Source organism: Dreissena polymorpha, chromosome 1, assembly GCF_020536995.1.
Source record: "Dreissena polymorpha isolate Duluth1 chromosome 1, UMN_Dpol_1.0, whole genome shotgun sequence".
NCBI classification, from domain to species: Eukaryota; Metazoa; Mollusca; class Bivalvia; order Myida; family Dreissenidae; genus Dreissena; species Dreissena polymorpha.
Genome location: NC_068355.1, coordinates 98723454 through 98738587, shown reverse-complemented (window position 1 = coordinate 98738587; position 15134 = coordinate 98723454). Strand labels below are relative to the sequence as shown.

The following is a 15134-nucleotide window of genomic DNA, read 5'->3' as shown; positions in this document are numbered from 1 at the left end:
ATGCAGTTTTAATGCATTAGAAATGAGAAGCACAATGAACTATGTCATACAAAATGTATGCATATTTTCTACACTATTTGAAAACAAACTAGCCCGTCTACATGTATATTATGCGTACGGACACGTATTCCCTATGGCGTGGCATTGTTGACATTCATGTATATAAATCATAAGACGCGTGCTCGTTATGATTTTCAAACAATCAAATCATATATATTTGTCTTTTTAATTTAATTGTTGGAGTGTTTATTAAACATCCAAACAAATTAATAATTTAAACTTCAGAGAAGCAGCTATTGTCGTCGCCAGTTAGGTCGCCAACATTTGCGCTATTTCCTTTAAATGCAAATTAGTTGAATCATTGGTTGTTTTTTCCCCCAGCTATTTCAAAACTTGAATGATGACATATTACGTTATTTAATTTCCCTGCCCAATCTATTCAACTCAGGAAATAAGCTTTGTATGAAGGTCATTTATAACAAAATGCGTTAAACGAGCGTCATATTTGGAACACCAACCAATGAGCGTTTCGACGCATTTGTTGAAATGTCCACTTGTAATTGCTTTGTGATTGCATCATTGTGTCTGCGATTGATTTTTAGTGTGTTTGTTTTATATGCGACCCTATTTCACAACACTATTTCAACTTGATGTACAGGTAATTAATTAGTATATGCATGTTGTGACCAGTAGCAAATCTCCAGCTAATAGGATTTCAATTCATTTCGCAATACACATTTACAATGATTTTTCATGACATGAATTACGCTGAACTGTTGGAAAATATTTCCTTATTTCTGTCGACATGATACGCTATTGTGAATCACCTTGGGTAGAAATGAGCTTAGCGAAGGTGACACGGCATTATAAGTATTCAAATTTGTATCGGATTTAGTTTACGGCCATGCATGAACTTCCTCACTAGTTTACTACCTACGATTATTAAGTTCGTCGTTGAACGTTTCATCGGTCCCATTTCTTACATTTTACTCAAGACAGCTACTTGCAATACTGTAAAGCTAACATAATAAAAATAAAATTTAAAGTTATAAGTTTTCATAGCATGTATGACTGCGTAATGATGCGTGCTATATCGGTATTTATCACAAAATACATTCGCCAAGAGTAAAAATTTAATTCATGAAGATAACGTAAAAAAATAACTTCACTTCAATAATGTTTGCTCATGTCAGAATACCATAGTGGATCAGTCCGAGCGTACGTTTACATAAAGAGACCTTTCAAATCTAAGTTACTTTTATGATCCAAGAAACCTGCCCAAAGGAGTGTGTATGAACACAAACACGCAACTGCACAGAGATATGAATGGCCACATTAAGCAGGATTCAGATTTCCCCTGTGTGCACAAGTAAATAACAAAACAGGTTTAAGTGCTTTGTAAACAAGTAATGAAGTTGATGAAACAACATTAAATTTATTAATAACTGATTCGGGAATCAAACATTCATCTGAACATTCTGATTAAACCTTTACTAATAATTGACTCACTTAAGCATAATACAGCACAGCGTGATAATTCATAATAATACATACTTGCGTGAAAATAATGAAAAATCAAACTATTAATAATCAGCGAGTAAATAACTCATAGATAAAAAACAGGGTTCTAATCAAGTAATGAAGGTGATGAATCAACTTTAAACTATTACTAATAACTGACTCAGGAATCAACCAAACATCTGAACATTCTGCTTGAACTTCGGAGGCCCAATTAACGCTCGATTGGTCTTTGTCGGCTCGGGTACTACTAACATGTACCCCGGGTGCTCTTAAGTTTACTTACTTGTGCCCTGGGTGCGGTAAATATACTAAAACGTACCCGGGAAATTTGACGCTAAATCGGTCGTTGTCGGCTATATTTTTAAATTAATTATGTTTACATTAATGTTAATTTTCTGTTAAATGTCCTTAATATTAAAAAACTCATACTCAAAAACCATGTTGATGCAGTTTTTTTGAAAGAGAAGTTTGTTATTGATAAACAATATCGCTTTACGGCAATCGAAAGTGCGTTTTACCACATCCGATTTTGGGCGGGAATACAACTCGATTACAGTCTAATATCGACCGGGTACGTCTAAGTATATTTACCGTATTCGGGGTACATGTAAGTATACTTAAGAGTACCCGGGGTTTGAACGTATCTGCAGGTCTTCCCTGTATGTGTAGTCAGGGTACATGATCACGTGACGTTTTGGGGTTCCACCTTTTAAGTTTATTGGTTTTATGCGCGACGAAAAGTAGTGCTTTATTTCAAATTACTTTTTTAAAACAAGTCTTCTAAAGAATTTCAACTAGTGCATAAAACAGATTTATAATGCTGCTTATGGCAATACGAAATACATCAGAATTACTTTATTTAATAAGCATATGTTCTTGTTCAAAAGTTTCATTTTTACTGCATTCATCGGCACAAACTGCAAGAAAACCTGTCTTTTATGCACTTTAGATTTTTGCAAATGTATTTCAATAACTTGAGATATTTGCAAAAATAAAGTTCTTAACCTTAACGGTGTGATTACATTCTGTCTAGCCCGTTTGTAAACCCCTGAAAACCCCGTTGATTCTGCACCCTGGTACTGCTACCGCAAACATACAGACAAATATGAGGAAAATGACGCAACGAGAATCCGTATGAATGTACCAAGGATCGCCCTTACATACCATTAACTTCTTGTACCAGTTAATCATTTCAAAATCTTACCATTTTTGTACTGTTCCTTCTTACTAACTGTTTTTTTTAATAACAACTGCTTTCACAATTGACATTGACAATTCGCAAGATGCAACTATTCCCTTACCGCATCCCGTCCCGTGAAATATTTGAAAAATGCACATTGGGGCCAACTAAGGCCTAGTTAACACAACAGTTGAAAATTATCTTTTTATGTATGCTAAATAGGGACAATTCCGCAGTAATGAGTATCACGACAACGATAATTGAAAATATGCTGAAGGCATACTTGCCATTGACTTAAGATTGTTTGTCAATGAACCAAGATAGCGGCAATATGTCAACATGGACACCATCGCGAATTGTCTATGCTTTTTTGTTTATCCATAATGGTACAATCCAGGTCCAATGTTAAACCATTTGTCACTACTTAGCAATTTTTAAGTCACTGCTAATAGCCTTTTTTCTAAGCAACATGCTGTGAACAACACAAAACATGATTCAATAAAACTTTGAATGAACAGCTTCGGCTATGTAACTAATGAATGGAATAATATCTATACAATTCATCAATTATCTTTATCATCGGTATTATATTATCAACTGTCTAAGTATATGCAAGTGTGTTAAAGTTTGAGATAGGAAATCCATAGTGCATTTCAATAAAGTCAGTAACGATCCAAATAGTGAATTAAGGCCCGGATTGAACAATACATTCTGCTTAGGTCATACACAGAAGATTTGGGTCATAAAAAACACAAATAACTGTTTGGTTGAACTTATTATTTGTACCGATGTTGAAAATATAAATTGTTAAAGAAAGAAGCTGGTTAATGCAAATGTAAAAGTTTACAATTTAATTGTTTTTCAACAATATTATACATAGAGTTTATACTGGAGGATTTCTGTATTTATATACGTATTTTATGAACTCAGTTGAAGAACAGGAGCCTTAGTCATAAAACGATTAACCCATTTATGCCTAGCGTCTAGAAAAAAGGCCTTGGCAAACAGCGTAGACCCAGATGAGACGCCGCATGATGCGGCGTCTCATCAGGGTCTGCGCTGTTTGCTTAAAGTAATTTCTGTAATAAATATTCTAAATATAGAAATAAATATACTAGACATCCCTAATTTTGGAAATAAATTGATCCAATTTAGAAGGATGGGAGATTCCACTAGGCATAAATGGATTAATCTTGCTTATAGTGGCCACCTCCGGTGTCGGTTATATGGGCGCCTTAAGGGAAGACGTTTGCTTGTTAAAGTCCCTTGTTCCAACCCCAACCGGCCAAGGTCTCTTCTCTACAGGAACCAAATGGGTTTGCGTAGCATCAAACGAAATACCGAAGCATCTTCCTTGTTTTGCAGTTTTAAATGCGCATTTACACTTGTGATTTGAAGAAGATAACAAACCCATATCTTGACCAATAGCGATCAGACATTCTTATAGTAGTATAGTAAATTCTTTTCAATAGTTCTCACGCCTTGCTTTAAACCTATACATACCTCCTTGAACGCAGGCCTATATCGACTTAGCCATTGGCTGCTTTGCGGCGGTTTATCGCTTGATACGATTAAACTATCCGAGGCTATCAAGCAAGGAGAAGTAAAGTACCCGTACGGATGGCGCAATTTGAATGGATAAAATATAAACCAAAGAGGAACATTGTGATTTCAAACGGGTCATTTGCAAGGTCACATGACGTGTGCCTTTATACATGGTTGTTCATTCAGAGTTGCAGGATATCGGAAATAGTCGCCATGGGGAAACACCTAGGGCTAGAATAGGAGCAGTATTGGGGATATATATAATAACGCTATTTAAAACAAGTAAGTTATTTTTTAGTCGTTCATGACCATTAAACACAGTCAGTCTTTTAATTATAATATTAAATACTATCATACTATCATTGTGCCGAGTAAAAAGGAAACACATACGACGACAATGCTTTATTCGATATTAAAACTTGTAAGTAATGAACATTTGATGTTTTGTTTTTTTAATAAAAACAATAATTTCACTGATTTATAAAACTTATTCCTGTATAATTTATGTGCCACTGTATACCTATTCAGAATGTTTTTTTATTAGTGAAGTTGTATTATGAGAGCAGGTCCTTTCATTAATTACTCTGGAATAAACAATTATTTTATTTAATACAAAATATAGTTGAATAATTAAACTTGTAAGCCTTAAAGGTGTTCGTCAAATAGCAGTGCGCATGCTTTTTACCTGCCAGTTTGACAATTGCCACACAGACACATATCTGCCAGTGAACCAATACCGCAGACCGCTGTAGGTCTTACAACGAACGTAAAACCGTTTGTAAAAAATTGGAAGAGTTATATCACTGGTGATTTTATTTCCATGATTATCTCTTTCTCAGGTGCTAGTCGTTTTAACGGTTGCGGCGCCTGTAGCCTCCTTTGGCTGCAAGGAACCAGACAACAAGAAAGCCGTAAAGAAAGAGCTCTACCAGGAAATTTTCCAGGAGTATATGAGGGGAGAAAACTCCTTCAACATCATCTCGCAGTACCGGGAAAGCGTCCAAAAAGAGGTCCAAAGAACGAAAAATAATAAGCAAATCAGCAATCTAAAACCCGCATCACAATTTACCACGTTAATCAGTGGCGAGACGAAGTGTCGGAAAATCAACGCAGGGGCGGCGTGCCCTCATCACATCGTCATGGACTACGACGAGGACCGGGAACCGCAGATGTTGGCCATGGCGCGTTGCTCATGCGTAAGATGTCGTGACCATATCAACGAGGCCACAAAATGCAAACCTGTGATGAACTATATACCCGTCATACGACGGTCGTGCGAACGGCCACGAGGGGGCGTAAGACAGGGCGTAAAAGAATACAGGTATTTTAAGGATCTACAGGCAGTGCCGGTAGGGTGCACATGTGTGCATCCACAGTCGCTGTAGTGCGGGAAAAGGGAATAAGAGTGAAATGTGTTAACGATGATTTAAGATGTGTGCTAAATCTAGTCTTCTAGGGGTATAATCACACACTCGAGAAATTGAAAAGAAACAGCTATGTTCCATAAACGGCTGAAAGACACAATCAAATAACGTAGTGTTTGCACACGTGGGATTTATCCCCACGTGCACGTTTCCACGTGGTTCCAATTACTGTGTTCATACCCATTTACTATGATACTCAGTGTTGTGGCCCCTTGACGAACCTTACTCAATGCTATTGTGATAGTCATTTGCATTTTACGTGTACAACTTGTCTATAACTTTATAAAGTCTACGCAACACAATAATACACTTAGTATCCTACTAAAGCATGAAACAATTTAATTGTATAGGTTGATGCAATCAACCGGGGGTCTCTTATTATTTCGATTACCTTTTTTGGCATTTTTTTTCTTCAATCATTGTCTGCTTTAGCTTAGGTATTGCTGACGCACAGCCATAACCGCTATCTTTAGGTGGTTTCCATTTTTTACCTCAATATATTGAGGTTTATTATTAGTTCCGGGTCTAGCATGTCAATGTTCAGCGCTTTTCTTATATCATAATAGATTTATATTGCTGGGCATTGGCCTTACCTTGCTTCTACTTCCTGTTCGAGTTTTACTTCCTATATTTCAACTAGCGCTACGAGGGGGTCTGAACCTGTAAAATATTTATTTAAACCGTGTTCGATTTTTCACCCACTAGTCAGTTTTACAACGATACCATAGGGCTTTCATATGTTCCACATTTATGCATTTAGAGGGCTGGTTGTGAAACTGAAGTATGTGATATAGACATATTTAGCGGATACACCAGTATTATTCTCATAATTTCATTGACCTTTACAATCAGTTTAACAAGGTCGCATTTACACGTACTGTGATTTGTTATATTTATAGCCAAAGCGAAATTGTCTCATTCATTTTTAAATATAAGTTTTCATAAAGATGACATATCATCATCACTATGTAAAGGATGGTTTGAATTATCATGTATGCATATATTTTAACGTTTTTAAAACGTTGTTTTGTTTGTAACTACCTTATTTGTCTGTTTATATTTGTTTGATGTCTGCCTTGCATAAAATGCGCCTATTCGACTTACCTGTAACCGAATTATTATGTTTGTGTGCCGTACTTTAGAAATCGTAATTTATTTGTTTGAATGTTTTTGCTTGGATAACATAATTATATTTATTTTCATCGATGTTGTTTATTTTACTTTTTTACGCGTGCTAATTCTGTTAACTGAAGCATTTGTAATCATTTTTATACGTATATTACGTGTTGTTTTTTTACTACTTTTTATATTTTTACATTTACTGTTTATAATAAAATATTATAGACTGCGTAAGCTTGTCCTTAATGCTTCTTCAAAGTCGGTGTAACATGAAAACACGTATCGTTTGTGTTTTTTTCTATGAATGGATGGGGAAAAAATCACAACAAAATATCCCACTGATCTTCAGGCCATGAGGCACGACTTCAAAATCATGTACATACACACTTAGGCGAAACGAAGGTCTTTACCAACTATTAACCGACCTGTGGGAAATGATATTGGGATACACAATGACGCACAACATTATCCCGTTGGAAATGATATTGGGCTACACAATGACGCACTACATTAACCTGTGGGAAATGGTATTGGGCTACACAATGACGCACTACATTAACCTGTGGAAAATGATATTGGGCTACACAATGACGCACTACATTAACCTGTGGGAAATGATCTTGGGCTACACAATGACGCACTACATTATCCCGTGGGAAATGATATTGGGCTACACAATGACGCACTACATTAACTTGTGGGAAATGATATTGGGCTACACAATAACGCAATACCGGTACATTAACCTGTGGGTAATGATATTGGACCACACAATGACGCACTGCATTTACCTGTGGGAAATGATAATGGTATACAACGATGCACTACATTAACCTGTGGGAAATGATATTGGACTACACAATGACGCTCTGCATTTACCTGTGTGAAATGATAATGGTATATACAACGACGCACTACATTAACCTGTGGGAAAATATATATTTGGTTGTGTGAACAAGGATATATAGAAGCGCAATGACGTTCAATATTCATCCGAGAGCTATGATATAGCGCTACAATAGGCCACACTTCATTCACGTGTGGGCAATGGCTATACAATGACGTACTTCATTCACCGGTGAGCATTGATAGATGGCTGAACAATAACGTACCACATTCACATATGAGCATTGATAGATGACTGAACAATGACGTACTACATTCACCTGTGAGCATTGATAGACGGCTGAACAATGACGTACTACATTCACATGTGAGCATTAATAGATGGTTACACAATGACGTACTACATTCACCTGTTAGCATTGATAGATGGCTGAACAATGACGTACTACATTCACATGCGAGCATTGATAGATGGCTACATAATGACGTACTGCATTCACCTTTAAGCATTGATATATGGCTGAACAATGACGTGCTTCATTCACATGTGAGCATTTATAGATGGCTGAACATATGACGTACTACATTCACATGTGAGCATTGATAGATGGCTAGATAATGGCGTACTGCATTCACCTGTAAGCATTTATGTATGGCTGAACAATGATGTGCTACATTCCCGTGTGAGCATTGATAGATGGCTGCACAATGACGTACTACATTCACCTGTGGGCATTGATAGATTGCTAAACAATGGCGTACTACATTCACCTGTGAGCATTGATAGATGGCTACATAATGACGTACTACATTCTCCTATGAGCATTGATAGATGGCTAAACAATGACGTACTACATTCACCTGTGAGCATTAATAGATGGTTACACAATGACGTTCTACATTCCCATGTGAGCATTGATAGATGGCTGAAATATAACGTACTGCATTCCCTTGAGAGCATTGATAGATGGCTGAACAATGACATTCTACATTCACTTGTGAGCATTGATAGATGGCTTAACAATTACGTATTACATTCACATTTGTGCATTGATAGATGGCTGAACAATGACGTACTACATTCACCTTTGAGCATAAATAGATGGCTACACAATGACGTACTACATTCCCATGTTAGCATTGATAGATGGCCGAACCATGACGTACTGCACTCACCCGTGAGCATTGAAAGATGGCTGAACAATTACAAACTACATGTCTATGTGAGTATTGATTGTTGGCTGCACAATGACGTACTGCATTCACCTGTGAGCATTGATAGATGGCTGAACAATGACGTACTACATTCACCCGTGAGCATTGAAAGATGGCTGAACAATTACAAACTACATTCCTATGTGAGTATTGATTGTTGGCTTCACAATGACGTACTGCATTCCCATGTGAGCATTGATAGATGGCTGAACAATGAGGTACTACATTCACCTGTGAGCATTAATAGATGGTTTCATAATGACGTACTACATTCCCATGTGAGCATTGATAGATGGCTGCACAATAATGTGCTACATTAACCTGTGAGCATCGATAGACGGCTGAACAATGACGTACTACATTCACCTTTGAGCATGATAGACGGCTGAACTATGACGTACTACATTCACCTGTGAGCATTGATAGACGGCTGAACAATGACGTATTGCATTTACCTGTGAGCATTGATAAACGACTGAACAATGACGTAGTATATTCACATGTGAGCATTGATAGACGGTTGAACAATGACGCACTACCTTCCCATGTGAGCATTGAAAGACGGCTGAACAATGACGTACTACATGTGCTCCATGATGATGCACTACATTGATTTGTATCAATTACTAGTATATAAGGCTGTACTGTGATGTACTACATGTACGTACAAGATAACTATTGATGCAAAGCATCAAAGGGCGTCGGGAATTTCAGTGTTAAAGACACTCAATTAAGTTACATGGAACGATTTTTTTCGCATATGTATTACATTCTCGAGTGGGTCATGTTATGGGGCAAGACGATGTTCAACATACACACTCCGACATAGAGCGAGGTAACTATGACATTGGTCATTAATCAGACACGAATATACCGTGTAGAATTGTCTAAATTACAGATCGGATATGTGTTGCAATGATATGAATATAGAACTCACATCAATATAATTGATATTAAAATGATTACCTTAGTAAAAAGAGCTCTCACAATTCAATATATTATAATTTTAACACCAACAGTAGGTTATTAGTCTCAAAATGATCAGAAAGCAGGATGGATTTGTTGCGATTCATCGGTCTTCATGCTTAGCCCATTTATGCCTAGTGGACTCTCCCATCCTTTGAAATTCTAAACTTCTTACAGAAATTATTTTTAGCAAACAGCGCAGACCCTGATGAGAAGTCGCAAAATGCGGTGTCTCATCTGGGTCTACGATGCGGCGTCTCATCAGGGTCTGCGCTGTTTGCTTTTAAAAGTTATTTCTATACGAAATTCTAAACATAGAAATAAGTATACTAGACATCCCTTATTTTGGAAATAAATTGATCCAATTTAGAAGGATGGGAAAGTCCACTATGCATAAATGGGTTAAACTTTTAAGCTAGACATTTAACACCATGGATGCTGTGATACTCGTGTTACTTTTTTTCTGTTAAAAGTTATTATCAAAACGATTTGAAGCTTGTAGTCGCGACTAGAAGTAAAGACAAACATGGAAAACATGATAGAATAATGAACAGACACTATCCGTATCGATATAAAATTGCGAAATTTACATGCCTTTAAATACTAGCTATAAATTCGATATTCAGGGCTAAAATACCCGTATCGATATAAAATTGCGGAACTGTCTTGTCGTTAAATAGCAGCTATAAATTGATTCGATGTGTAAGGACAACTACTACTACAAGGTATTTTTGTGACATTCGCGTGTCAAAGGTTTAAACCAATAAATGCGACATATATCACGCATTTGTATCACTCATAAACACCTACATGATACACAATTCACCACAAGTGAGCCTCCATTTTCACGAGCCTATTAAGTGTAGATGTGTTAAACGAAGGTACAAATACGTTTTTGAATTGAGATTCAGATATGGGTTCAAGCCGGCGGCCTGTTATTGACGTTTCAAAAATATTGTTTTAAATATTTATGACTTTATTTGATTATTAAAAAATATTCTGATTAGATCTATTTGACAGAACTTCTCCACTGATTTTTCTGAAGCCAATTCAAAAGTAACAATTGTTTTGAACAGTCAAAATTTAATGCTGTTATAATAACGTCGACTATGAGTGCAGCGTTAATTAAATCCATTTTATTCAATCCGATGAAAGTATAGTAGATCCCTACTATGTAATAGCCCTAAGGAAGTACAAAACGATGATGTTTATGTCTGCGTGGATTTAACGTCTCAAAATAATGCTTTGTCGTATAGAGTACTTAATGAAAATTGTGTACCAAACGAAATATGTTTAACACATTTATGCCTAGTGGACTCTCCCATCCTTCTGAATTGGATCAATTTATTTCCAAAATTAGGGATGTTTAGTATAATAATTTCTATATTTAGATTATTTCTTACAGAAATTCCTTTAAGCAAACAGCACAGACCCTGATGAGACGCCGCATTATGCGGCGTCTCATCTGGGTCTACGCTGTTTGCCAAGGCTTTTTTTCTATACGCTAGGCATAAATTGGTTAGTAACTCGTCTGGCGACGATTACTGAATGGATTATTGGTCGATAGCTAACACAAATACTTTTCAATACTCAATTATAAACATTCAACTTTTATACATTCAACAGGGTAGCAATGCATTCGTTTTCATGTTCACCCGTTTATGCCTAGTGGACTCTCCCGTCCTTCTAAATTGGATCAATTTATTTCCAAAATTAGGGACGTCTAGTATATTTATTTCTATATTTAGAATATTTCTTACAAAAATTCCTCTAAGCAAACAGCGCAGACCCAGATGAGACGCCGCATTATGCGGCGTCTCATCTGGGTTTTCGCTGTTTGCCAAGGCTTTTTTTTTCTAGACGCTAGGCATACATGGGTTAAGTTCCATCCACATAAATCCAAGTGTCACACATATTCTCAAAATGTTAATAACCCTTAAAAAATGACCATTCGATAAAAAAACTTAATAAGTATATAAGTGACTTATAAACTGGAAACAGTGGTAGAAATTAAAACGTCTATTGGCACGAAACAATTAAATTAACAGTCTTTAATGCTTAATGTCTTTCTTATGTTATAAACTTAATCCATTCAACTATGGATGTCAATAAATAATTGAAACAGTATTCAATAAAATTATATATTTGCCTTTTTAACATAGAGAACATCAACATGTGCAAGGAGCCATGCATGTTATTAAGGCATGTAACGTGAAGTGTTTAATAGCAAAAACACAGAATACAGTACAAACGTTTCTACCTGTATTAGGTCTAAAAATATTTCATACAATGCAAATTAAGACGATTAATAAATGTTTAAATACACACATCGGTATGATTCACACATTTGCATTTGTTATGATAGAGCGGTAAACAAAGTATTCATGTATACGAGTATTTGTGAGTAGCGAGTATTAAGATATGTCCATCATTGTCTTCTTGTACCGTTTATTATAGCAGAACAGCTACAACGTAACTATGCTAAGTGAAACATGTACAACCAACAGTGAGTTGTTCTTGCACGATATTATATTTATATTCACCTTGGATGCAATACTTCCGTATCACTGGTAAATAACTGTTAACAGCCCTACAGCGACCCCTGCGTTGAAATATTTTAAATGGTACTTCGTCTTCCACAGTCGACGCCGACAGACATTTAACGCAGGAGCATTTGGCTCTCGCCAGAGTAGACGGTATCCGATCGGGATCAAAATCCATTACAAAGTACCAAGGGCAAGAGGAAAGGTCGCTAATCTCGTTTTGGCGTCGCGAGCGTTGGTGACAGCCACGTTCCCCTGCTAACGTCGCCTGGTAGCGTAACGCTAAACCGGTGTCCTGTGAATCTCGGCCAAGCGGTGTATGTAACCTTGGCGGCACATTAAGGGCGACGTGTTCCAGAGAGGCCATAAATGTCCCCTCTAGTCTATCTTTCAGAGAGTCAATAATGGCCGTAGCGTTTTCCGGCTCCACACAACCTAAAGCAGCACTCGCTGCCTGAAACAATAGAACATTTTAAATCATGTAAGTGGCTTTAAGTGAAAGTATGAGCGAGTCATAGACAGCTAAAATAGAAGTAAAAAAAAGCTATACACACATGTTGAAATGATTTGAAGTACATGTAAATCCGAACTCGAGGTCGCCGTTGAGTAGTGGATATGGTGTCCGCTTAGCGATCGGGAGGTCACGGATTCGATCCCCACTGTGGGAGTGTTCTTTAGATCTCCATAGACACCAAGGAAACGGACTCGAGAACGTTTCATATAAGCCTTAGGCTTGTTATGCAATCGAGCATAAATAAATAGGTTTACAAAAAAAAATCCGAACTCCTTCGGACATTCTTATCAAACAAAGTCGTCACTCTTGAATATTATAGCCAGATGCATAAGCAGCAAAATCCCTTACCACAACAGAGTTCATCGACAAAAACAAGGCTAGATAAAAACATATCCATTCCCGCAAATCCATACTTCAATACTGATTTTATTTGATTAATCTGTAAGCATTACGACGCGCAATATTTATATAACCACATGACGACTTACACAGTACTGCAGTAAAATAAATTGACCGGCATGAAAGCATTTCCGTTTTTATTGATATTATCAGGGAAATCCCGATCATTTTCGTATTATGGCTTTCATTGAAAATTCGGATATGATGATTTCATTTCCCTCAATCAATTACTTTCTATTGCGTAGAGTCATTCATGTGAAATAATCACAAAATATTCTCTCTATCAAGGCGTGACGCATGCGTAATTTTATCAAATTAATGTATGTACATGTACATACAAGCCAATAATCACGAAACAGATACAGATAAAAAACATAAAGTTTTGCCTTTAATCACAAATAGAAATACTTGTAATTTTTTTAATTTACAGATTTTTGTTTGCTTTATATTTCAGATAATAACCAGAACACACTCATATTTTGTTTCTGGTTTAATTTGAACTTTGAACTCAAAGCGATCGAATACGATGACAGTTTGGGTGTTGCTGAAATCGTATGAAGTCGGTTTTAATATAAAAAATTGCACAATACCCTCACATGAGCTATAACAAATAAAGTTAAACACACATATAGCCTTCCGAAAGGATGGGGGAGGACATACGAAAAAAGTAATATGGCGGATAACACATGAACGACCTTTCAAGTTAAACGGACATTGACGGGCGAAGATGAAAGCGTACACTGCGTCTGTGACAGGATCTGAAAGAAAACTATTGAACCTTAATGAAAACCACTTTGTAAAGAATCTTTAACTTTTGGCCTTAGGGTGGAATGATGAAATTCTTCAAGAAAACCGGAGGGAACTTACCGACTAGCGCGCATCAAGTGGCCAGCCATTAACGACAAACAGTGAAATGACAACGAGTGTCAGATCTTTTTTTATCACATGTTTTTAAATGGGCAAATTGAATAAATATTTACGCAAACATAATGATAAATCCCGAATGTTGTTTACATTTCGTTGCAACGTCATTTAGCAAAATAACAAAATGCGATTGGTCAATCGAACGCAAACTAAGCCAATGAAAACGCTTAAAAAGTATATTACACATGAGTAAGAAAAAATGTTCGTAATGGTTATATTACATGGGAAACAGGGTATGGCATGTGATAAAATAATGATATATTATACAAAAGAACAATACCGATTTGTTGACCACACTCGCGGTCTGTTGATACACCTTTTTTAGCGAATGCGTTTGGAAAAGTAACGAACACATTTATCGTCCATGTTTTGAAGCATTCTGATATTCCACCGGCATGCACGTCTATTTATGAAAGGTGGAATTGAGCACGTGAAACTCTTCTATTTGTGTACGCTGGAATAGAGCGTATGAAACTCGTCTATTTACGAAAGGTGGAATTGAGCATGTGAAACTCGTCTATTTGTGTACGGTGGAATAGAGCGTATGAAACTCGTCTATTTGTGTACGGTGGAATAGAGCGTATGAAACTCGTCTATTTATGAAAGGTGGAATTGAGCACGTGAAACTCGTCTATTTGTGTACGGTGGAATTGAGCATATGAAACTCGTCTATTTGTGTACGGTGGAATAGAGCGTATGAAACTCGTCTATTTGTGTACGGTGGAATAGAGCGTATAAAACTCGTCTATTTATGAAAGGTGGAATTGGGCACCTGAAACTCGTCTATTTGTGTATGGTGGAATAGAGCGTATTGAACTCGTCTATTTATGAAAGGTGGAATTGAGCACGTGAAACTCGTCTATTTGTGTACGGTGGAATTGAGCACCTGAAACTCGTCTATTTGTGTACGGTGGAATTGAGCACCTGAAACTCGTCTA

At 36.7% G+C, this 15134-nt stretch overlaps 2 protein-coding genes across 3 annotated transcripts; one reads left to right on the top strand and one right to left on the bottom strand.

The window, feature by feature from the left end:
- Nucleotides 1–4292: 4292 nt before the first annotated feature.
- LOC127866660 (interleukin 17-like protein) lies at nt 4293–6960 on the top strand. Of its 2 annotated transcripts, none has more exons than XR_008043063.1 (2): nt 4293–4528; nt 5086–6960. XR_008043063.1 is itself a non-coding variant. In XM_052407379.1 (2 exons), the coding sequence occupies exons 1-2, from the start codon at nt 4644–4646 to the stop codon at nt 5629–5631; spliced, it is 570 nt and encodes a 189-aa protein (XP_052263339.1). In that variant the 5' UTR covers nt 4552–4643; the 3' UTR covers nt 5632–6960. The 2 variants fall into 2 exon arrangements, 1 of the variants encoding a protein (XP_052263339.1); XM_052407379.1 differs by lacking the exon at nt 4293–4528 and adding an exon at nt 4552–4667.
- A 4983-nt stretch (nt 6961–11943) lies between these two features.
- On the bottom strand, nt 11944–13461 carry LOC127842136 (interleukin-17D-like). The gene is made up of 2 exons (XM_052371483.1): nt 13222–13461; nt 11944–12813 (listed from the first exon to the last, which is right to left on the bottom strand). The coding sequence occupies exons 1-2, from the start codon at nt 13282–13284 to the stop codon at nt 12298–12300; spliced, it is 579 nt and encodes a 192-aa protein (XP_052227443.1). The 5' UTR covers nt 13285–13461; the 3' UTR covers nt 11944–12297.
- Between the last annotated feature and the right edge of the window lie 1673 nt (nt 13462–15134).

What these genes read in the sequence shown, in the direction of transcription:
- LOC127866660 (XM_052407379.1), top strand. Translation starts at nt 4,644, where the DNA reads ATGCTTTATTCGATATTAAAACTT. An exon ending in TTTATTCGATATTAAAACTT is followed by an intron (nt 4,668 to 5,085) that starts GTAAGTAATGAA and finishes TCTCTTTCTCAG; the next exon opens with GTGCTAGTCGTTTTAACGGT.
- LOC127842136 (XM_052371483.1), bottom strand. Translation starts at nt 13,284, where the DNA reads ATGGATTTGCGGGAATGGATATGTTTTTATCTAGCCTTGTTTTTGTCG. An exon ending in TGTCGATGAACTCTGTTGTG is followed by an intron (nt 12,814 to 13,221) that starts GTAAGGGATTTT and finishes CTATTGTTTCAG; the next exon opens with GCAGCGAGTGCTGCTTTAGG.